Source organism: Falco peregrinus, chromosome 2 (genome assembly GCF_023634155.1).
Source record: "Falco peregrinus isolate bFalPer1 chromosome 2, bFalPer1.pri, whole genome shotgun sequence".
NCBI classification, from domain to species: Eukaryota; Metazoa; Chordata; class Aves; order Falconiformes; family Falconidae; genus Falco; species Falco peregrinus.
The window spans coordinates 106,053,635-106,076,749 of record NC_073722.1 but is presented as its reverse complement, the minus strand read 5'-3'; the positions used below and the strand labels follow the sequence as shown (position 1 = coordinate 106,076,749).

At 43.5% G+C, this 23,115-nt stretch overlaps 1 protein-coding gene across 3 annotated transcripts in view; it reads left to right on the top strand.

The window, feature by feature from the left end:
* The window catches only part of AP2B1 (adaptor related protein complex 2 subunit beta 1), an 81,123-nt gene that overhangs the window by 6,041 nt on the left and 51,967 nt on the right, over positions 1 to 23,115 (top strand). For all 3 annotated transcript variants that reach the window (XM_055794149.1, XM_055794150.1, XM_055794148.1), the window contains exons 3-8: positions 1,365 to 1,470; positions 3,561 to 3,696; positions 5,430 to 5,675; positions 18,199 to 18,389; positions 20,550 to 20,771; positions 21,662 to 21,782. In XM_055794149.1, the coding sequence (XP_055650124.1) occupies positions 1,365 to 1,470; positions 3,561 to 3,696; positions 5,430 to 5,675; positions 18,199 to 18,389; positions 20,550 to 20,771; positions 21,662 to 21,782 (1,022 nt within the window). The remainder of the gene's footprint in view (positions 1 to 1,364; positions 1,471 to 3,560; positions 3,697 to 5,429; positions 5,676 to 18,198; positions 18,390 to 20,549; positions 20,772 to 21,661; positions 21,783 to 23,115) is intronic.

Here is a 23,115-nt window from a genome sequence, read left to right as displayed (position 1 = left end):
ATGGTTTAATGGTGGACTTGGCAGTGCTGGGGTTGCAGTTGGACTGGATGATTTTAAAGGTCTTTTCCAACGAAAATTCTATGATTCCACGTCTCATGAAGCTTCAGAGTGAGCTCCTAAAGTCAGCAAATGCAGTTCACATCTTTCTAAGGAGCTCTGTCAGTAAGTTCAGTCCTAAAGGCAAATTTTTCTGGGGTGGCTGCAAGAGGCCAGCCTGCACTGTCTCAGCTCGAGCGAGCACGCTGCTGCTGGCTCAGCTCTGCACCGTGGCATGGTCTCTCTGTGAGTAATGTGAGCATCTCTTTCTTAGGCAGGACGTGTGATGAGTGGTCACTGCGCTGTGTTCTTCAGAACAGTAACTTCTTTTTTGAAGTACTTGTTGGTCTTTGTGTCAGGCTCTTTAGTAATGGATGCTGCTGATCTGCCAAAGTGGTGTGTAGGAATCAAAGGTTAAGGGCTAGAATGTATTTTGTCAGAGATGTTTTGATATTTGTGATGTGCCCTTAGCCTGTTGCTTCCAGTGGGAATACTGCTCCCTGTTGTTCCTGGGGAAAGGCTGTCTGTCAGTCAGGAGCATTATCCTCACACCGCTTGCTGTCTGGAACAAGCCTGATAAACAGTCTTTTGCACATGTTGCTTTATTTTGCAAACTTGCTTTGCCACTTTTGTGATCAAACCTGAACTGACTTTCCAAGCAGTAATATCTAGAATTATCTGGTAATATCTAGTGTCATGGAACAGGCTGCTTTGACAGCCTTGGAATTGAGGTGACAGCAGTGTTACACGCTGCTTTTGTTAATAGTAGCTCCGTCTTTCTGTCTTGGAAGGAATTTATTCCACTGGACTAAATTTATGCTTTCCTGTTTCTACTGCTGTGTATCGTGGCATTTGGGCTGTACTACAGTCTGCTGTTTTCTCATTGCATTTGCAGGAGCCAGGCAGTGATGAGCGAAAGTTTAAAAAGTCTGGGCAAAATTCCTAGCTTAGTTAGTTTTTTCTTGCAGGCACGAATCTGGCAGCTCCAAGTATCTTTTCATCCTAGTTATATAATAGTTGCCTCTGAGAAACAGATGCTACAGTGATGTGATTTAATGTTCTAGAAGTGGGAGAGCTGCAACATGCAGCATGATTCTTGTTAACAGCTTATTCATTAGCAAGGTATAGCCCATAACGTTCTCTGGAGTGTTGCAGCTTTGCTTCTCATTGAACCATGCTCTCCATAAGGTCTGACGGCTTCCACATGCTGCTGTACTGCTTTTATGGGAACAACAGGGCTGGGCAAGTAAAAAGTCACTCTTGTACTGTCCCTAAAGCGACACCCTTTTATTCTCCCAAGAGACTCAACCTGTTTTGTCTTCTGCCAGGAGAGATTTTTGAACTGAAGGCTGAACTCAATAATGAAAAGAAAGAGAAGAGGAAAGAAGCAGTAAAGAAAGTTATTGCAGCCATGACCGTGGGGAAGGATGTCAGGTAAAAGCAACTTTTCTTGCACCTGTAGCAGCTCTGGGTGTCCTAGGGCTTGGTTGGGTGTAGTGGCACACACCTTGGTGTGGCTGGGTGGTGAGGCTGGCTCTGTCCTTGCCTGTGCTGTGCTTGAGTCACAGGTTTCTCAGGCTCCTTCCTGTTACTGAAAGCAAAAGAAACAACTGTTTCAGTGCTGGTTTAGCTAGGTGCCAGTAGCCTTTTTTATTTAAGAACCCATCCAGAATTCAACCATTTTGTATGTCACTCTAGATGATGATTTCTCACTACTTGCTAGCCTGGGTATTAGTGTTAGAAAGGTAATACCAAATGTTTTTCTTAGCCTTACTTGTCATAGCATAAATTTAAGCTACGTTTTAAAATACGTGATTTTTAAATTGAACCTTTGCCTCATAGTGACTAAAAGACACAGGTGTTTACCTTCTGGAACACTGTCCCACATACTTTTTCTGTCTTTGAGGCAACCAGAAAAACTTGCTTGAGTGAATGCTTTCTTCCTTCCAGCTTCTCCTGTTACTGGAATCTACCATAAAGTCGCAATACTCCTGGGTTCATGGCAGTGTGGTCTGTTGCTCCAGAAATTAATATGAGCTTGCAAATTTAACATCATGGCTACATGGTAGAACAAAGGAACAGATAAACTGGAAGGAATTAAAAATAATCTTGGCCAACAGCACTTGCCCTTCACCTTTAGATCGCTACAGCATACCTGAGAGCCGCAGATATCTTTGTCTAACTTCCTGTGTTCTTCTGCAGTGCTGTTTACATATTGCTGCTTGATGTTTGAGTGAAGCTCAGCTTGTTGGCATTTAAGCTCCTAATAGCTCTAGAGTTTACTAGTCAGAAATTTGGCAGCTTCTTTGTAAGTGCCCTACATTACCAAAACATTTTTAAGCAACTTTTGGGTTTTTTTGTTTTTTTTTTTTTTCTTCTGGGTTCATTTCCAGGCCTGGCATGGTAGAATTTACTTGCTTGGTGAAATCCTCAATTAAAACACCTTTAGGAAATTGCATGAGTTTTTACCAGAAGAGATTAAATGATTATTATAAAAGCCATGGCCAACTGTTTCAGGAGTGAAATTGACCTCTCATTAGACAGCAGGGTACTTAGCCAGGAAAACTGGAGTTCCACTTTTTCTTCACCTTGTTACTATCTGCTTTGCATACCATGCAATCTCACTGCTTTTTTTTCTCCTGGGTGGGAGTGTTGATCTGCAAGAGGGTAGAAAGGCTCTTCAAAGGGATCCAGACAGGCTGGATTGATGGCCAAGGCCAACTGCATGAGATTCATATGGCTCAGTGCCAGGTCTTACACTTTGGTCACAACAGCCTCGTGCAGTGCTACAGGCTTGGGAAAGAGTGCCTGGAAAGCCGCCCGGTGGGAAAGGGCCTGGGGCTGTCGGGCGGCAGCCGCTGGAGATGAGCCCCCAGTGTGCCCAGGTGGCCGAGGAGGCTGAGAGCATCCTGGCTTGTGCCAGAAACGGTGTGGCCAGTGGGAGCAGGGCAGTGACCATCCCCCTGTACGCTGGTGAGCCCCCACCTCGAATCCCGGGGTCGGTTTTGGGTCCCTCACTGCAAGAAAGACATTGGGGGGCTGGAGCGTGTCCAGAGCCGGGCAGGGGGCTGGGGCACCAGTCTGATGAGTGGTGGCTGGGGGCACTGGGGGTGCTCAGCATGGAGAGGGGGAGGCTCAGGGGGGACCTGATCACTCTCTACAACTACCTGCAAGGGGGCTGTAGCGAGGTGGGTGCTGGTCTCTTCTCCCAAGTAACAAGTGACAGGACAAGAGGAAATAATCTGAAGTTGTACCAGGAGAGGCTTAGATTAGATATTAGGAAAAACTTCTTAACCAAAAGGGTTGTCAAGCTTTGGAACAGGCTGCCTGGGGACGTGGTTGAGTCACCATCCCAGGAGCTATTTATAAGACATGTAGATGTGGTGCTTAGGGACATGGTTTAATGGTGGACTTGGCAGTGCTTGGTTAACAGTTGGACTGGATGATCTTAAAGGTCTTTCCCAACCTAAACGATTCTATGACTTTGTGATTCTATGATTCTATTCTTACTGTTGTCTGTCCAGCTCACTCTTTCCTGATGTTGTGAACTGCATGCAGACCGACAACCTAGAGCTGAAGAAGCTGGTTTACTTGTACCTGATGAACTATGCCAAAAGTCAACCAGATATGGCCATCATGGCTGTCAACAGCTTTGTGAAGGTAATGTGCTTCCATGGCTCATCAGAAAAATAGTCCAGCACAGTGGCTGTCACCACGTCTCATTTATCCGTTAGCCTTTGTGAGCTGTTTCTTTGGTTTTGTACTTAAGTCTCTGAGCTGGGGGTGCTTGTAGAGGAGCATGCTGTGTCCAATAGGTCTGGGTCCTTGCTGTCGCTTGCCGCTGCTAGTTACTGCAGCGGGGATGACATAACCACTTCTGTAGGTGGATTGAGAGAGCTTGCTACAGGGAAAGCTGCTTCTATTGTTTTGCTAATTGTTATTAAAGACCAGCTGCCGCTATTGGATAATAGATTTTATATTGTTCATCTTCCAGCCTTTGTAGTATCTCCGATATATGAGTATCTACTTCTTGTTTGAATGTTTCGGCTGTGCTCTGTGTGGAAAACCTTTATCTTTGGTGAAATGGAAAGACAGTTCACTGGAAAAATAACAGCCTGATTGCTGTCTTGCCTTTAATTCTGTTGTAGGTTGCCTCTTCTTAGCTAGGAAATGTTATTTCAGTTCCATGTTATACAAGTTAAATCCCAGTGCTTAGAAATAGTTTGAGACTCCTCCTAGAGTATTATAAAATCTGAGACACTGGGGAATCTGATCATGTTTTAAGTCTCTGTTGTAGTGCCTGAGGCTGAAAGAGATGAGAAGACCTAGGCTGAGAGCAGGTCTGCTCTTCTGGCCAGAGAACGTGGCCCTGCCTTCCTCCCTGGAAAGAATATTGTTGTCTGTCATATCTGTGAGGTGTAATTCTGTTAGAATGGACTAACAAACTTGATGTTTTCCAGCTTCATACTTTTCCCTGCAAGGAAATGTCTGATGTCCCTTTTGGCAGGCTGAGGCACAAACATTAGTAAAGAGAAAGTGTTGACACTAGTCTGCACTAGCTCAGCACTTCGTGCACAGTTTGCAGTTCAAGTTGTTGAATGCCCTAGTAAGATGTGTCACTTCTCTTGTATGCTTTAAAAGTCATGCATTCAGGTGTTTTTTCAGCTATAGGAAATGTAAACAGTGAAAGGTAAATGCACCTTATACTTTTGCAGGTCATTCTGCAGCCATCCTTTTATAGTTTGGTTTTTGGAGAAGCGTTGCTCGGACATGTAGATGGATTGGACGTATGTGAAATTATATAGTCTTGGCAGTATGAAGTTATATTCCCTCCTGCTTTTTCTTTTTCCTTATCAGAAAAGCACCTCTAGACTAGCCTTTGCTTAGTGTTTCATGTGTTGCAAACTTAAGGGATACTCGTGTCTAGAACTGATGGCCTTTGAGAATTAGACCTTGATGACTGTTCCGTTGTGTTTAGTTGTTGAGTTTTCCCATTGCATTCTCTTGCTCCTTTAAACCAGCAAGGCTGGAAACCAGTATATTACTTTGTCTGAAAGTTGCCTGTGGCTAGCTTTTGGGTGGTGCGAGCTGCCTCTCTAGCTTGGCTGTAGCTGCTAAATTATGTTGAAAGAAGCTTTGCCTGGGAGACACAAGAGATGCCGAGATCACAATTTATGAGCTATTATAGCCTGAAAATATTTCAAGATAGTGTAGAATGTTTCTGTGAATAAGTTCCCCCTTTTGCCCCTGATCTGAAAAAAATGCCTTTTTTTAGCGTGTAATCAGAAATAATGCTTTTTGTTTTAAATAAGAACAGCCTGATTCTGGCTGCAGGGAAGGTATCGGTGGCTAGTGGTGCAGACTTGTTTACTGTGTATTTTGTCCCGTTGCAGGACTGTGAGGACCCAAACCCTCTCATCCGTGCTCTGGCTGTCCGTACAATGGGATGCATCAGGGTGGACAAGATCACAGAGTATTTGTGTGAGCCTCTTCGCAAGTGTCTGAAGGATGAAGACCCTTACGTACGAAAGACTGCAGCTGTCTGTGTGGCGAAGCTGCATGACATCAATGCCCAGATGGTGGAGGACCAAGGATTTCTGGATTCTCTACGTGACCTGATTGCAGACTCCAATCCCATGGTAATGTCTGTGTCCTTCAAGTGCATTGTTTGAGTTTGTAATGGGCAGATAATCAGAAATGTGAAGGCTTTTTAATTGCAACTGATGCACTGTGATGAACGTTGCCTCAGAAAACAGGAGGTACCTTCTATTCTTGGGTCTGTTTGGGTTTTTGCCTGTTTTGCCTGTCTTGAGTGCTGTGGCAAAAGTTCAACTTCATGATCAGGTGAGTCAGAAGAGCAAGAAAGACTTGATGCTGCTACCTTAGTGACAGCTTGTACTTGTTGCTTTCCTGCAGGCTTTGGCCCTTCTTGGAGTAGGGGTTGGATGAATTCAATCACTAACACAGATGAACCCCCTGGCCTGTAATAAATGGAGAAAATCAATGCTTATGTTTTTAACAGTTAAGTGAGTCTTTGGAGCAGAGGTGGAGATCAAGACCTTCACAGGGCTAAATGGCCTACTTAATGAATATTTTGTCACGGTTGGTGAAGAGTCTGTTTCCATGCCAGGCATCTTCCACTATTATTTTGAAACTAAAAGATGGTGGCCAATGGATTGAGGTGCCCCACTGCGTAATCCTTTCATTCATTATTTTTTCCTGTGATCTACTGGAATCCAGTGAGCATATTGAGCACACTGATATTGTTGTAACTCCTAGCTGGGAAGAAAAGTTCTGCAGCTCTGTTTACAAACTGGTGAGTTTAAGGATGTGCTTGCTGCTTTTGTAGAGCACAGACCTGATTTGACTTGACTGTGCTTAAAGACGCAGCTTCACTGTATTAGGACAGGTGTAACAGCTCTTTGTATGGTGCATGAATCAAACTACATAAATTCAGTTACTATCTTTAGACAGATTTGGATAAATCAAGTGCAGGCAGTAAGATACTGTCCTCCTTAGTAGGGGAGTGATAGGTGCTGATTGCTTTTCTTACAGCTTTGTAGAAACAGTAAAATTAAAAGTGCCTGACTTTCACAGGCACAAGTCTGAGCAGTGGTGCCTGTTGCCTTTGGTACCTGACTCTTTTACAAGCTGTTCTTTTGTATGCCTCCCTGATTTTTATTTTTTTTTATGCCAGGTTTCTGCATGAATATTGATGACTACTTGAAGATGTGCTCTCTCTGTCTAGGCAGTCTTGAGGCGTATAAGGGAACACCTATTTTTTTAATTTAATGTGGAGAATGTGCCTTGCAGCCTCTGGAAATACTCGACTGGGTAGCTTTAGTTCCACTGAAATGCTGGCCCCTGGCATTTGCTAGCTCACAGGCAGCGATGGAGTGTGCTTGGACAGGGATATAACCTACTCTTCTCCTAGTCTTGGTTCCAGCTCTTAATTTTCTTCTGCTGATTACAGCCACATGGATATGAGGTGAGGAACTCAGGCTGAAAAGATGTGGTACTTTAGGAGAAATTAATAAGGTTTTACTTGCCCTTTCTGCTTGTTGATCTCCATGGAACTAACTGGTTTGGTAAACGAACCATTGGCTGTTAGGAGAGCATCGATATCTATTTCAAAAGTACATTAACTTGAATGGAGAGAAGAGGAAAGATACCAAAGGGCAGCGTATGCTCTATTTGGCAAACAAACCACCAAAAGTAGCATAGGGATTCCTAATAAAACATCAGTACAACTAATGAGCTTCTTGGTGGTAGTGAGGATGGGCTGGGACAGCGAAGTCTTTGCAGCTGCTGCAATTGATTGCAGCTCTACAGCTACTGAAGCTGTGCAGGATCACAGTACCTGCCTCATGTGGTACTTCACCTGCTCTTCCTGAAGCTGAGGATTCACAGCAGGAGAAGGGAATTTGGAGGACTGGTAGTGATGGAGAGGAGAGGCCTGTGGCGTTTTCAGGTTTGCAGGCTTTGAGAGGATCGTATGGCTAGTGTTCAGTGTGCTGGTTTCCCAGGTTTTACTGTAGACAGGGCATTATATTCCTGCTTTTTAAGGGTGCGTGGGCAGAGATTTTATCAGGTTTGGGGCTCATAGCTGCTGACTTAATACAATATTTAATCTGGTTACAATTTTTAGTAGATACAGACATTTCTTTTAGTTAAGCTTAATGCTTTGGTCCCCTTTGAAATTCATGCCTGTGTGCACATTGATTCAGTCAAAAAATCATCTTCCTAGTCAAACCATGCAGCTCATTGCTGCTTTCCCCATGTGAAACTCCAGTGGGGGTTCCTGATGGCCAGGAGTTGTGTTTGCCAAATAAGTTATATTTGTGTGCAAGTTGGTATTTATTAAAGTATTTCTCTGTCATCAGGTGGAAGACAGCCCTGCCTGGAAGCTCTCTTTTAAGTAAAATGTATGTATCTGTATTGGCCATCAAAAGAAAGACTGCTGAAAAGAACAGTGCAGATAGATTTATTCTTATGGCCTGTTCCTCTGTAAACGGTGCATCTCAGTCATTGCAACCTGTTATCTAAACTCATTCATATTTATATTATAAATGTTTCCCCTATTTTGATGACTTGTGGAAATAGGCAACATTAGACACTTAATGAAGCAGAATTTTGTAGATGGGAAATCCACACTTGTTCCCTCTTCTGAGAAATGAGGATTTTGAGCAGGAGCTAAAAAATTCCTGTTGAAAAATAGTCTTCAAGAAGGGTTTTATTACAGTTTTGTCATTAGCTGCCTCTAGCACATGAGCAAGGACTAAGCATGCTAGCTGAGTGCTGGATAGAGTAACAACTCCATCTGTGGCTTGCTAATTGCTTTGTAATTGTGCAGAGATCAGGGTGCATGTTTCTATCGGCTCAAATCACCCTCATCATAATGATGTCTAAGTTGGAGGTGACCTTTTTCAGAAACGTTTGGGGTGGTTTTTTATATTTTTGGACTAATAGTTTGTTATCGTGGAATCAGGCAGAGTATAGGGGATGTTCACAGCATTGCTTTGAAGTCCTGTTTTGAGGTGCTGCAGGTGCACAGCCAGGGTGCTTTTCCCCTTTGGGCTTTTTGTTGTCAGGATCTGGCCTTGGTTCAAATACAGTGATCTTTTGACCAAGTGTAGGGTTGCACCCTTGCAGATGAGCTGGCTGTAGATGTGATTGAAGGACTGACACTCGAGTCTGGTAGTTCACTAGCTGCTGCTGCAAAATCTTTGTGGTAGCCTTGCAGTTTCTCCTGGATGAATTAATACAATCCTCTAATTGCATATATGGATACCCATGGGAAGGTACCAGGTGGGTTGGTGGCTTACTACATTTCAGCTTAATTGTCTGAGATGTCTTACCTCTTGCAGGGAATGGGCCAATAAATGCATATAAGGGCATGGTTCAGTTATTGGGTGGTTACACTGTAGAAGTTTGATTGTGGATGGAGCCTTTAATCTCTTTTTACAGATGGGCCTAAAGAGCTTGTGGCTGCCCTTTGTCACTTGGGATCCAGTTGAAGGGTTTCCCTCCATAAAGGGAACCCTCATTTCTTCCCAGAGTTGCTTAAAGCAAACCCTTCTCCTTTTTTGCTGGGTATTTCCTTGCATGAAGCTCAGCAGAACCAGGTATGGGTGAATATAAAACTAGGGCCTGGCTGCTTTGAGCTGTCACTGTGCTGCTGGACTGACTTAGTCCTTGGGGCTGCTCTTGCTGGTAACTTCAGTATAGTGCAACTCGGAAAGCATGTCCTTCCATAATCCTCACGTTCTAACAAAATACAATTTCAGTGTGATATCCGAGCGTTTTTGTGTCCTCCTGCTCATGCGCAGAAAGGCAGATTGCTGCAGAATGCTGTTCACACCCAGCAACAGCAGTAGGTAATAGTGGGGTGAGAAAGGTACGTCTGTTACTTACCTACTGATGGCCAGAGACTCTCTGAAGCCTTGGACAAAATTTTTTGGTTTTTCCTGATAATGTCTTGTTCTGACACTTGTGAATCAGACCTAATGACTGTTCGTTGTTGGAGCATTGCGAGTGAAGAGCAGGACCAGGAGATGGCAGCAGTTTCAAGTGGAACCAAAGCTGATGCTCGTTAGACACCTTCTTTTGTAACTAGCTCCCTCCTGGCTTTTAATCACTGCACTTGGTTTTCTTCAGGAATGTAAATATCAGCAGAAAAACATAAGAGGAAATCCATCTTGAGCCTTACTGGTCTTTTAATAATGATTGGAACAAGCTTTCTCTCCAAATATTTTCAATCCTCAACCTTCTAGGGTAACTTTTAACCCATGGAGTAGTTTTCTTGTCAACCTATCTGTTATCCACATGGCTTAAGTCAGATGGATGTCGCCTTCTCCCAGTTCTTTTCTAGGGGCTGTTGGCTTTTTATTTCCTTCTTGTAGCATTTCTTCCTTGTATTCTGCTTCATCACCATGATAGGCTGGATCAATGCTTTCACAGGTGTGGCTGTTCTACTCTTGTGATTTTGTGGGCTGTATAGGCATAACATGTACATGTTGTCCAATAATATGTTTTACACCATCTACACATCACAGTTTACTGAGAGAAACACTGTTGTAAATGAACACAGAATAAACTGAGATCACATAAGCTGGTAAGTAAGTACACCAAGTGTGTGGAACATAATTAAACTCTGTTGTGCCTGGGTTTTTTTTGCCTTTAGCATTAACCTGCACTAAAGAAGGGAATCTATTGAGATCTGACAGAGGTGGTGAGGTCCATCTTGATCTAATCGGAATTCCCTCTAACCAGCGTGAGTTTCTATCAAAGACTAGACTGAAAAACTATTGATATAAATCACAGTGCTCTCTTGTCTCTCTCCTGCTGTGACTGCAAGCCGTCTCTGCCAGCCAGAATTTCTGAGCGTATGTTTGGGCTTCTTGGGTGACCTTATGGAGGAAGAAGGTCCTCTTTTTGTTCTTTTTCCGACTAGCTGGCAAGCAGTATGTCTTTCTGAGATCGTGTCCTGAAGAATAAGCTTGTTTAGAAACAGAAGCAGCTTTTGCCTCCTGGGCTGTCTTCCCCTGCGTACTTTGCAGGAGTTTTATCCCTCTCTGTGTAATAAAACTGAAAAATGAACCCCTTGCTGAGAAACTTAGCGGTCCTCTGAGTCCTAAAAGGACTTTGTGGGAGGCACTTTGAGACATGGGACTTCTCTTATACAACACCACCTTCATGGGCACAGGAAAGCACTTGTTCCTCATGGGGAAATTTGGACTTCTCACAGCTGTGTTTTGCCCGCTGCAGCTGGCATTTTATCTAGTGCAAGGAGTGAACCGCCACTGCTGGATGGGTTGATGATTCCTGCTCATGAAGGTTGTGAGGACTTGAAAATTCACATCCTAGTATGGAGCTGAGTCTTGCAGTTAAGATTTTATGATCAACATCATCTACAGATGAGCTGTGAGCAACACGAAATGTTCCAAACAGGGTGTTCCGCCTCTTTTTAATTTTTTCAGGCCCTTCCTTGGCCATCTTGGCTAGGAGCTGTGAGCTGTGCCTCTGCAGCATGTTGTCAGCCTGGGCTGCCTCCAAGACAGCCTGACTGCCCCACTGCCCAAAACCTCCCTCTTCTTTCCAACCTCAGTGCTGCAGAATGCTGTATCTTGAAGCCCCCCTGACCATGTCTCTCTGTCCTGTGCATGGTTTGAGTTTTTTAATCTGTTTGTGCTGCAGGTGGAGATAATATTTCCTTCTGGGAGACACATGATGGTATTTGTAGGCGTCAGGAGGTGGAATTTGGGTACGTTACAGTGAATGGGACCATTGCTTAGGGGCTGTTGAAGAGTAGTGGCTTTGCTTTGGGGCTCTTTAATGGATGTTCCTGCTGTTACATGGGGCTGCCTAGGAGGAAGAGCTACGCTTTTTGCAAAATAAACAGACAGCTTAACAGTAGCAAGCTGGAAATTAAATAGGTAGAGGTTGCAGAGGAGCCTGTATAAAACTGGCTGTGTTAATGTATGTGGTGGGATGCTTGAAAGAGGCAACATGGGAGATTGCTAGGGGAGTTCAGAAGCCAGTTTGGGTGTCAGACTGCAAAGATTGAAACTGGGGGAGATGGGAGAGCTGCTGTCTGTAATTGACGGCACAGCTTCTGGTTAGCCACTCCAACCCTGCTCGCTCTGCCTCTGGAAACACAGTTTTGGCCTTGGGCTGAGCATCCTGCAGCCACTTCTCCAGAGGAAGGTTGGAGTCTGACTTACTGAGTAGTTAAGTTTTTTCTCCAGATTGTCATCCTAAACAGGTCTGAGGGACTTTCATGCCTGTATGTGGGACCTGAGGTTGGTTGGTTGGTTGATTTTCAGAGGCTTGTGGATGAGGGATGCTGGTCTTGACCATTTTCTGCAGAAGCTGTGCTTTTCTCTGCCTTTTGAATACTTGCCCTCTGGCAGAGAGATGCAATGAGTTTGTATGATAATGCTTGAATTTCCATGAGTCTGCAGAGTTTGTCCTCCAAGACCTCTCATTTATAGAGCTTAATTGACAAATTCATCCCTCAGAGACCTCTCTCCTTCCAATTACTGCTACCAGCATGTGTCTAATTTCCAAAGCATTAGTCTTGGCGAATGGATCGTTCCAGGATCTCTAATGTCAATCAGGGTGTTGGGGAATTTTGTTGACATGTGTCTAGATAATACATTTTCAGTCGGAACAGACACTTCTAGCTATTGACAAGCACCACTTGTCAAAAAATCACTGTGGATATGATCTTTTGTAACTCTGCACCCCCCTTTTTAGGGCTACGTAATATTTTTGTTGGTGCTTTGCTGGGTGCCTTTCTTCTAAAAAGCTGCTTGAATCAGACATGGCCCTGTTTGCCACTGGATGGTGCCAGTGAGAACCTCTGCAAGGAAAATTGCCAAGGGCCTTACAAAAAAAAATAAAACAACCCCGCAAAAGAATCCTTCCTGGTGTGTGATAGGTGCCTGATCGGGGCTGGGGTCAGACCACGGTGCTTTTTGGAAGAAGCATAGGGGTTGCAGACCCTTGGTGGCTTCCTATAGAGCTTAGTTTCCCGCAGCAGAGGAGGGGGGCTTGGCTGTACCAAGGAGAAACCCTTTGTGTTGGAGTCATCCCTGAACAGCTTCTTGCCCACCTACTGCAAGAGGTTCAACAGTTGGAGGAAGTACCATTGCCTGTCTTACAACGGACACATTCTGATTTTGCAAGGGAATGAGAGCAGGAGTGGTGTTTTAGTCTGCCACAAAGTGGCGTTTTTATGCAGTGCATAGTAGGAGCAGGGCAGTGCAAAAATTGGTTAGGGTAAGCACGCCATAGGAAGCATAACACTTTGACTTCCCTTTTGTTGCCACCTCCAGAAAAATTCATCCCATTTGCAAAAAGCAAGTAGGCAGTCTTTCCCACCCAGGTGGTTTTTGGGTCATGGTCAGGAAGTGATCACGTACACTGTGGCTCCAGACTTATAGGCACTAAAGCACAACCTCCTGGAATGGAATTAGTGGAAGATGAATGACTTACCCAGAGCCCTGGAAATCTGTCACAATTGAGGCTGAGCAGGGGAGCTGTTACTTTCAAAGGCTATATATAGACTGGGCATGTGTTAAGTCTCCCAGAGCTGTAATTTAAAGCCGTATACATTGCATGCATTAACGGAGTGAGAGGTTCCTATAAGCTCTCTGACTTGCCTGATTGGACAGTTTTAATTGTTCGTAGACCATTGGTAGGGAAGCAAAGTAAAGGGGGCTTGTAGATGAAAGATGTAATTATAATATGAACAGAAGTAGGGGTTGTGTACTCTGGAGAGAGAGAGCTTGGCTGTGTTAGTACTTGTTAAGGACCTTTCAGGCACACAGCATCGTGTGGCCATGAAAATGAGTGGCCCTGTGAAATACGCATCCATGCGGATGCCCCTAATATCCCATCTGGGAGTCTGTGCTTAATGACACGAACATACCATGCAAGCTCAGAGTGCTCTTGGAAAATGTCAGCACCTCTCCGTTCTCGAAAACATCACGTGGTGCCTGGCTCTCTTGAGGGTGGGAGCCTCCAGCTATGTGGGGAAGGCTGCCTTTCCTCAGCATCTTTTCAGAGCCTGTAAATTTTTCCTCCTTTTCTTCATTTTCTCCTCGTTTTCATGGAATGGTGAGCCAGAGGTTCCTGTTTTAAGCAGCAGAACTTTGTATTTCATTAACTCCATTACACACTTGGTTTAATTTCCAATTAGCCTGGGATGCTAGCAAAATAATCTGATTGCTTTGACTGTTTTGTGTTCTAGATCTGTCTAGCTTCCCTCCTGTCCCCCGTCCCCCCCCCATAAAGCTTTTCCGTGTGGGTTGATAGACACTTAAGGTTTTCACCCACTCCCTTTCCTCCTTGTTAAATGTATTTTGCACTGTTTGCCCTGAGATAAAGGGTTGAACTGCCGGAAGGAATAACTGGCAGATCAGTGTTCCTACCTCTGCAGCTCTCCGTGAGATCGGATCTGGTCTCTGGCTGCTCAAGGGTTTGTCTGTAGGTGGGTTTAAAAATGTTGGGTTCTTGTTAAATTTGTAATGTAGTTTTAAACGCAGGGTTTGTTTTAGGTTGTTTTGTGTTTGTTTGTTTGGTTTTTTTTTATAAGAGCCTGTGAGATTTAATTATCCTCATTCCAGTGACACTTTTCCAAGAGTCTAAATTTGTTGGAGAAATTCCAGCCAAAAAGCAGGTTTATTGTCATTCGGATCAACTGCACTCTAACTGGCGGTTGCTGTGACTGCATTTGAATAACGTTGAAATGTACCCAGGGTGAACTGATTTACATCAGCAAGCCAGGGACCTATTATTATTATTATTAATTCTTCAGTCTGCTCTGCATTTGTACTTTTTAGGTGTTTTTTAGGCTGTCAGCTTAAGGACAGGATTCTTAATTGTGAGTCAAGTGAGGCATTTAGCCATGGAGTTAACTTGTAAGTTTAAGCTTTTAAAAGCTTTTCCTGTTCATTAGTTGTTTGAGCTCACATATCTTTGGCTAGTGGGTTGACCTTGGGATTATTTTTTTGGTCATGATTTTTAGAGAATTAAAGACTATACTAGCTATTAGTTTCTGGTCCTTTTAGTTTCCTTCTTCCAATCTATGGAATAAGTTATACAACTCCCAGTTGGTTTCTCACCAAAATGTACCTGCATGTTTTGCAAAGCAGAGAATACTTCATTTGCCAAAGAAACTTACGGCTGGTTTTCCTCAGCCAAGGTATGGCACTGGCTGTGAAACTTGTCCAATTCCATGGAGGACTTTGTCCTATACCTAAAGTTTTAGCTTTACTTTTAATTTGTCCCCCAGCAGGTACATCCTCATTGCTATTTATTTTCAAGGGAAAAAAACCCAACCTGCTGTGTAACGTATTTTATCACTGTGTACTTGTCGTTGCTGTTCAGTGTGGTTGGACTTCACTGTCTTGTGTTGCTCAGTTAAGGAAGAAGTATCAACCAAGTTAAAGGCTTAAGGTTCAGCTTTGTTGTAGGTTTTCTTTGGCCAAAACCTCTTTCTAAGTATTTCCAATGACACTTACATGACTGCCAAAGTATATGCTAGATTACCAGGTGATGTAATAATTGAAATGGTGTTGACTGGTTCTTAATGGATTTTTTTTTTCTCCATACCTTGAGTGATAACTGTTAGTATCCCAAACTGTGAACAATGCTTCACTCTTTGTTTACATGTAGCCTGAGCCAACACTTAGTGAGAGCTGTCAGCTAAGTAGGAATCGTGTTCTGGAATGAAACTGTGCAGTGCCGGCTTGTATTGCTCTATGTTCCTGTCTCGTAATGAAGCCAATGGCAGTGCCAATGAAGAGAGGTGAGCATGCATGCTTGAACCAGTGTTTATGTTGGAGTGGTTCCTGAAATCCGTTTTAATTTCAACTGTGCTGCGGCTGTGTAGAAAGCCTTGAAGATGCTAATTATTTTTGCTGGCATACCATAACATATCAATATGTTCAGTGTGAATTGCCAGCAAGTTGTTGTTTTGGGGGTTTTTTTTTGTGTTTTTTTAGTAAATGTTGCTTAAAGTTTGAAGATACTGCCTATCCCTTCTCTTATCCCCTTTTACTTCATTCATCATTTTGTCACCAAGTTGACAGCAGCAGCGTTCTGCTAAGGTAGAAGGTGAGGACCAGCTTTAATTGTGGACTATAAGGTTGTGGGTCCCAGCTCATCTGGCAGAACTGAGCTGCCACCAAGTGTTTCACAGCCCCTTCCAGTCTTTTTTTCTTTTTTTTTTTTAGTAACACCCAAGGGGACCACAGCCCATGCTCCTAAGTGCATCTTGCCATCTGACACACTCTCATGGATGCTTTTAAAGGACATCTGACATCTAGTGTGTTGCCACTTAGTGTCCCATCTGCAGCTTTGATTTGGGTGCTTATGTTTATGCTGCCATGTTAGTTCCTGAAAAGAGCCCCAAAAGATCTTAAAATCCAGACGTCATTCACAGCCAGGTCTCTGGGTTGATGTACCAGGCAGCCCATGGTAACAGCATTCTTGTTTATCTTTTTCCTGGGGCAAACTCAGTGACAGACTTCACTTACTCTGCAAGGAAAGAAACTTAAGCCAGCAGCTGTGACTTGTGCTTGCCCCAGGGTTTAGGATATATATGCACATGGCCTAATTACAGTGGCAAAGGTGGTACCTGGCAGCGTGAGTGCATTTGCCAGAGCTCAGCCCTGCTCCTTAGTAAAACCGACAGGTACATTTCTGCGATGCTTTGACTCTGTAACTGTCTTTATTACTTCAAATTGTTTTCTTTAAAGTCCTCATTTCATTTTATAAGTACTTTTTCTGTAATGATTTTGAACTTTTCAGTTGCTTGTATGATTTGTCTTCGCTTGTAAACTTCCAAAATACAATGAAATTAAAACAGTCTTTTACTTCAGTTTTATGCTGTGTCACATTAACCATTCAGGATTTAGGCAGATTAAATAATGGAAAGAATAAGCAGCGTATCTTAATAAGTTACTCATTAAAACAGTACAAGAAGACAGCAGTTCTGATTGCTAATGATTTTGGTGACAGAAGGCTCATTCAACTAATGAAATTCATAAAATCTTGGATCAAAATCCTATCTCTGACCTCTAGGTGTGAAATGCAAAACAATCAACATTACTGTGCTTGTGCAATGACTTTGAAATATACTGGTTTAATGACAAGCAGTGATGGGAACAATGCAGAGAATTTTCTGGTCGTGCTGTTCTTGTTTTCAGTGTACTGCATCAAAAGCATCTTTAGTCACGCAAAGAATCAGACGACTTGAGATAAGATGTTTCTTTGCCTTAATCCCATAGAAAACAATGCTATAAACCTTCATTTTTAGCAGGTATGTATTGTGAGTTAGGCTGAACATGATATACGTTATAAAATATCCTGAAAATGCCTTTTCATAGGGTATATCAGGTTTGTGTGCCAAACTCTGGCTTAAATCTTTTTTCTAGTTACTTAAACAAATAAAAGCCTTTTGTCTCGTCTGCATATTTTCTATTTTTGTCTATATGTTCTGCAACTCTTGTATTTAAAAAAAATCTTCAGATGGCATCTGTTAGAATAACTGTGGAATCTTGAATATGGAACTAAGAATTAGAAATTTGCACTCCCACTTCTTGCTCTTGACAAGCTGGACCCTGGACCTCCTCTCTGTGCTTCCTTTCATCCATGCTTAGAAAAGAAAAGAACTTACATAGTCTTAAATGTATCAAGAATATTTTCTGTGATGAATTGTGCTGGAGTGCTTGCTTTAATGGGACTTTGTAAAGCAGACAAATAGATGCTATGGAGATTATTTGAAATTGAAATATGGGTTATTAAAAATTTAGCAGGAGTTGTCCATTTTAAGGAAATTGCGTGTTTGCTTTCAAACTGTGTGACCTGACAGTGTTGCTGCAGCGCTGAAGGCTGTCTGGCACCTGACATCTCCTCTTACTGAGCGAGACTGTTTTCTTGTTTCTTAGATCATGCTAAGCCATGTGCCATGGGGCTGCCAAGGGGAAATTAGGCAAGAGGCGTACGTTCCTGAATAAGTAGGACAATTGGAGACCAATATTGAGACCTTGACTATATCTATTGAGCATCTCCTGGAGGTGGGGGGGAAATGATGCCTACTTGAAGCAAGCCAGGGTAGCAATCTGGAGCCTGCAGGAAGGCGAGATGTTCGTGTTCCATGGGGAGACATCTGATGCCATCTCTAGCTCCCTCCAGAGTAAAGTCTCTTATGAGGCCCTGGTCCCAGGTCCCTGTTCTGTCCAGACGTGACTTTAACTTTTGTTTATCTTCAACAAAAATACTTCCAAGTTGTAATTTCTCTAGCAAAATGCTTGTTGCACCATGCTGGCTTTTCACGTTGCCTCTGTGTGTCGGCAGCCCCCTCCAGCTGTGCTGCTATTCCTTCACTTTCTCCCCAAGAGATTCTTCAAATTTTGGCAAAGAGCAAGGTTAGAGTCAAGCCTTGGGCTTTCCAGGTTGGTTGTGAGGTTGTACCAGGTCCCTGAAGGCTTGGATGAATGAAGTGGAGGCTGCTGCTGAGCAGCTGATAGTGCAAGCCAGGATCTCCGTGTCCGTTTCGCACGTGTTACCCACACTAAACCCAAGTTTATCCCTGCCAAGCCCCTGGTGGCATGCTAGCAAAGAACTCCTCTTCTTGTCTCTTTTTCCCAGGTGGTAGCGAACGCTGTGGCTGCCTTGTCAGAAATCAGTGAATCGCATCCCAACAGCAACCTGCTGGATTTGAACCCTCAGAACATTAACAAGCTGCTGACAGCTTTAAACGAGTGCACCGAGTGGGGCCAGATCTTCATCCTGGACTGTCTGTCCAACTACAATCCCAAGGATGATCGCGAAGCTCAGAGGTACAGTGGTTCCTGCTCTTTCCACGGGCTGCTTGGGGTTATTTAGTAGCAGGGTACTTGCAGGCTCCTGGCAGTGTTACACCTCTGGAGAGGGCTTGTGATAACAGCGGTGTCTGAGGTCTGTAACAGCACAACTAAGACTTAAAGTAAAAGGTTTAAAAGGGAGACAACTTTTGGTAGTTTGGGTTGACCTGGAAACCTGCCCCTTCCCTTCCAAGAGCCGCTTTCTCTGTTTAGTGTTAGCTTTTTTTTTTCCCCGCTTCCATTTAAAAGGCTCCTTCTTACAGGAACTGGCATGACTAAGAAGCGATCACCCCAAGACCAAACCTGTAACAATGGAGGCACAGTTTAGAGGATTTTCTGCTTTAAAGCAGAGCTTTCAAATCTAGTTTTGCTACTTTGAAAGGCAAGAAGCCCTTATAGGTTTGGGAGCTTCCAAAAGTACTACAGGTCCGAGATTTGAATATATTTTCCAACTAAAAACTAGTCTGTAGTATGATAGAACTGAAAAGAAAGGTAAATTATTTTTCTTTTCACTACAAATCCGGCCCTGTGCTTTTACCTTTAGCTGCAATGACTAAACCTAAATACAAAGACCTTGGGGTTTAGGTACGTAGAGTGTTAATTGATGCGTTTCAAGCCGCCTCCTCATCTGTGTCCGGAATCACAGAAAGTCAGATTCTGTACCCATGAGAACAAGGAACCAACAAGAAGAAATACTTGGAATAGGGAATTCTCAGACTTGATATATTTCATGTAGATGATGGGTGGAGGTGGGAGATAGACGGGGAGGAAGGGACACAAGCCCACGTGCAAAATCCTGGGCAGACCTTTTCAAATTTGATGGGTTTCTTCATTGACTGTTTTTTAAGGTGCAACAAGTAATCCACTTTTTTTTTAAAAAAAAAAAAAACAAACGCAAGCCTGCCAGTAGTCTTGCAGATGTTTTTTTTTTGCCGCCTCCCTTCCCCTTGTGTTCTGTTTCTGTGCCAGAAACAGCTATTAATGAGTGCTAGAAGCCTGCAGAGATCTCCAGGGTGTCAAGCCAGTATTATCCTAGCTTTGTCAGAAAGGGACCACTAGTTTGAACAACTGTGAACATGTCCCAGTTCCTCATCTGTCATTCCTCTGAAGAGTGGTGTATAAAACTGGGTGGGCAGTAACTACTTTGTGTGGAGTTTGGCTCTCAGAGTCTGCCTTATTTCAGATAAAATGACAGCACCTAGTTTTATGTAGTGTTCTCCTTTACAGCAAGGCTGGTATCGTAACCCCTGTGCATGGAGAAACCGAGGTATGGAGAGGTGAAGCAGCTTTGGCTTCATCATTCATGCCAGGTGACCTGGGGCAGAGGCAGCTGGGGACTGCCCCCAGTTCTGACTCCGCTGCTCTTCACTTAGCCATGCTGCTTCCCTTCTAGAGTGGCTGAAAGCAAATTCTTCAGGGGAAGAAGCTTCAGGAGGCACAGATGGGAATAAGATTGTTCTGGGTTAGCAGTATGCAGGAGGGGGTGGGAAGAAACTTGACAGATGCTGTCAGAAAGACCATATGAACCCAAACTTCCTTTCTGCTTGGAATGGGTTGTTTAGGATGCTGTTGATTATAGGATCCATGGAGGCAAGTGGTGAAGCTAAGACCTGGGAGGTATTTAGGTCACCCTTTCCCTTTATCTTCAGAGAACGGAAAGCATTGGTTTTTTGCAGAAACAAATGGTTGAAATGGTAGCAACCCCCCCAAGCGAACCAGAAGTGTATATCAACTCTGGATGATTGTATGGGGGTTAAAGTGTTTTTCTGATAGCTGTTGTGTTAAACATCTTGGTAAGGTTGTGTTTGTAAGTGATAGATGAGAATACCACCAGGCAAAGGCAGAAAGCCCTAATAACTGAACTTGTGTTGGGATGGTAATGCTGAGAGCTGGAAGGGTTCCTGAGCTAACTGAGGCAGGAGAGAAAGTTGAAGCTGTGAGAGAAGTCCATTCTTGTTTGCTTCCTGCTGCGTTCAGGAAAGCAGGACTTTGCCTGTTCTTTCTGAACAGAACCAAGTCAAAGTGGTGTCTGAGAAGCTGCTTTCAGCCACGTACTATCTATTAAATTCAGGTAAGATCTGAAATACTCGCCATTCTGAAATAGGTGTGAACGCTTTCTTACTCCTCTGTCTCCAGTATTTGTGAACGGGTGACCCCTCGGCTGTCTCACGCCAACTCGGCAGTGGTGCTGTCAGCAGTGAAGGTCTTGATGAAGTTCCTGGAGCTTCTTCCCAAGGACTCTGATTATTACAACATGCTGCTGAAGAAACTTGCCCCTCCACTGGTGACCCTGCTGTCTGGAGAGCCCGAAGTTCAGTATGTTGCCCTGAGGAACATCAACTTGATTGTGCAGAAAAGGTAAAGCCTCAGGGGGGTGTTATTCCTGGGTTGTCAGAGGGCATCTAGTTATCTCAGACCTTCAGATATTTCCATGTGCACAGAACTTCGTTTAATCCAGGCTCGGATCCCTTGAGGGACAGATTAGCCTCATGACCCCGGCAGCCTGAATTAACTTTCTTTACAGCATCCTTGTGATACAGTATCATACAGTATTTCTTTACCTGCCTCTCTCTTCACTGCCTTTTTAAGAGCAGTAAGAACTGCCTTCTCTTTAGACTATAAATCAGATTGCAAATAGGAAGGAGAGTGTAATTATGCAGGTCATAGTGACCTGTAGAAACTCAGTGTGCCTATGCTAATTCTCTTCAGCATAGAAAAACCTGGCTGGTGACACATTGATGTACAGTGTGTTGGTTTTTTCACCAGTTTATACCCACATGCATGTTTAAGTACTGTTGTTCCTTACTGGAAAGGTGGGATAGGTTGGATAGCACTTGGTGATTGTGTTCAGGGCAGAGTTACAAGCACTGGCATCTTGCAAGTGAAAGCAGAAAATGAGTTTGTAGGTGGGTTTTGCATTGAGATAAGGATATTATTCTTTCACTAAAAATACTGTCATCCGCTGACTGACTGCAGTGGTTGGCTCAGCAGCTCAGATAAAGGACATAGAGATGTAGGCATAGTTAGACTTGAATTCTGCATTTTTTACTTAAAAAAATTTTTTTCCATCCTTCTAACTTTCTTCAAATTGTTCTCATATGTTTGTTTGCATGTCCTGGGCACAAAGTGACACCATTCTGTTTCTTAGTGAATGTTTGGGTAGGTTTCTAAACAAAAGATACCTCTGGTTAGGATAGAGCCCACTGTTTTTACCAGTCTTGAGTGAAACAACCTTATGTTCCCTCCAGGCCTGAAATCCTGAAGCAGGAAATCAAGGTGTTCTTTGTGAAGTACAATGACCCCATCTATGTCAAACTGGAGAAACTGGACATCATGATCCGCCTGGCTTCTCAAGCAAACATTGCCCAGGTCAGCTGAGGAACTTGTGATGTGTTCTGTATGTATCCTGGGGATGGAAAACCTTCTCGTGGTCCTTGCATGAGGGTGTATGCAACTACTGCTACTGTTGTCCTGGCTTTTAGGCATCACTGTCCCTGGTATAGTGCTCTTTGCAGCTACTTAAGAGGAGGTGTTGGAGTTTCCTCCATAATTTAAATGTTAATAGTGGATAGTGACCATTAGGTAGATCTTGGTTTACAGATTACAATGCCAGGAGGAGAGCTGATGTCTTCTGTCAACTGAGTCACTGCTAGAGGTGAGGTTGGAATGAGAGGCTTGTTTCAGGTGAGAGGTGTGCCTGTAATGGAGGCAATGAGAAAGGCCAAACATTACTGAAGTGTGGATTTCAGGTGTATGAGTTAAATTGTTAAACCATTGCCCAGGCACTCCTTGGAGCACAAATAACCTTTATTTTGTGTCACCTGCTTTCAGAGTGGAAATAGCACAGAGCTAAACTGAATTGAGACTGCTTTATAGTGTAGATTCTCCTTGGATTTGATGTTGTTTTAATCCGAATTCCGTTCTTAAAGGAAGTGTTCTCCCATGTGACCCTGGCCACAAGGCCTAACACTTAATCATTCTGCATTTTGCCTCTGGTTAGTGCTATTGTTATCCTATCCTAATCGTCACAGAGCAATTTCATTTAATGTGACATTTTTAAGCAGCTCTCTCCAGCGCTCCCTGATGTTCTCTGGAGCAGAGCAAGGCAGTTTGTGCCCCTTTTGTGCTGGGGACATGGAAAACATTTTAAAGATCAGTTTCCATGAGAGTGTATTCAGCATTTTCTAGTTAATCTCGGTAGGCTCCATACGAATTTCAATACATAATGTTTAGATAATGCAGGTTGTTTGGATGAAAGGCAATGGTGTCTGGAGGGCAGAGTCTGGGACTGGGAATCTACAGACTAATGAACGAATCTCTTCCTGGTTCTAAAGAGGCATTCCTAAAAACAACGCAGGCTTCACCACAAACATGCCCTGAAACGAGACCCAAGGAGAGCATGGTTCTGCTGGCATCCTCCCTGTGCAGCCTGTCAGGACTCTTCATCCCTGTGCCTGTCTGTTCTGGACCAAGGCAGCAGACCGGTGGTATCAGAGTCACTCAGGCTCAGGCAGTATTTGAAAATAAGCTTGAAAATAATTTGAAATAAGCTACTGAACCTGGGTGCTCCACGTACTGTGCCACATAGATCATTCAAGGAAATAATAAAACTTCAAAACACAGATGTCTTGTCTACTCCTTGCAGATTTATTTGTCTGCAGTCTGGCCCTTCAAGGCTTCTTTATCTTGTCATTGTTCTGAG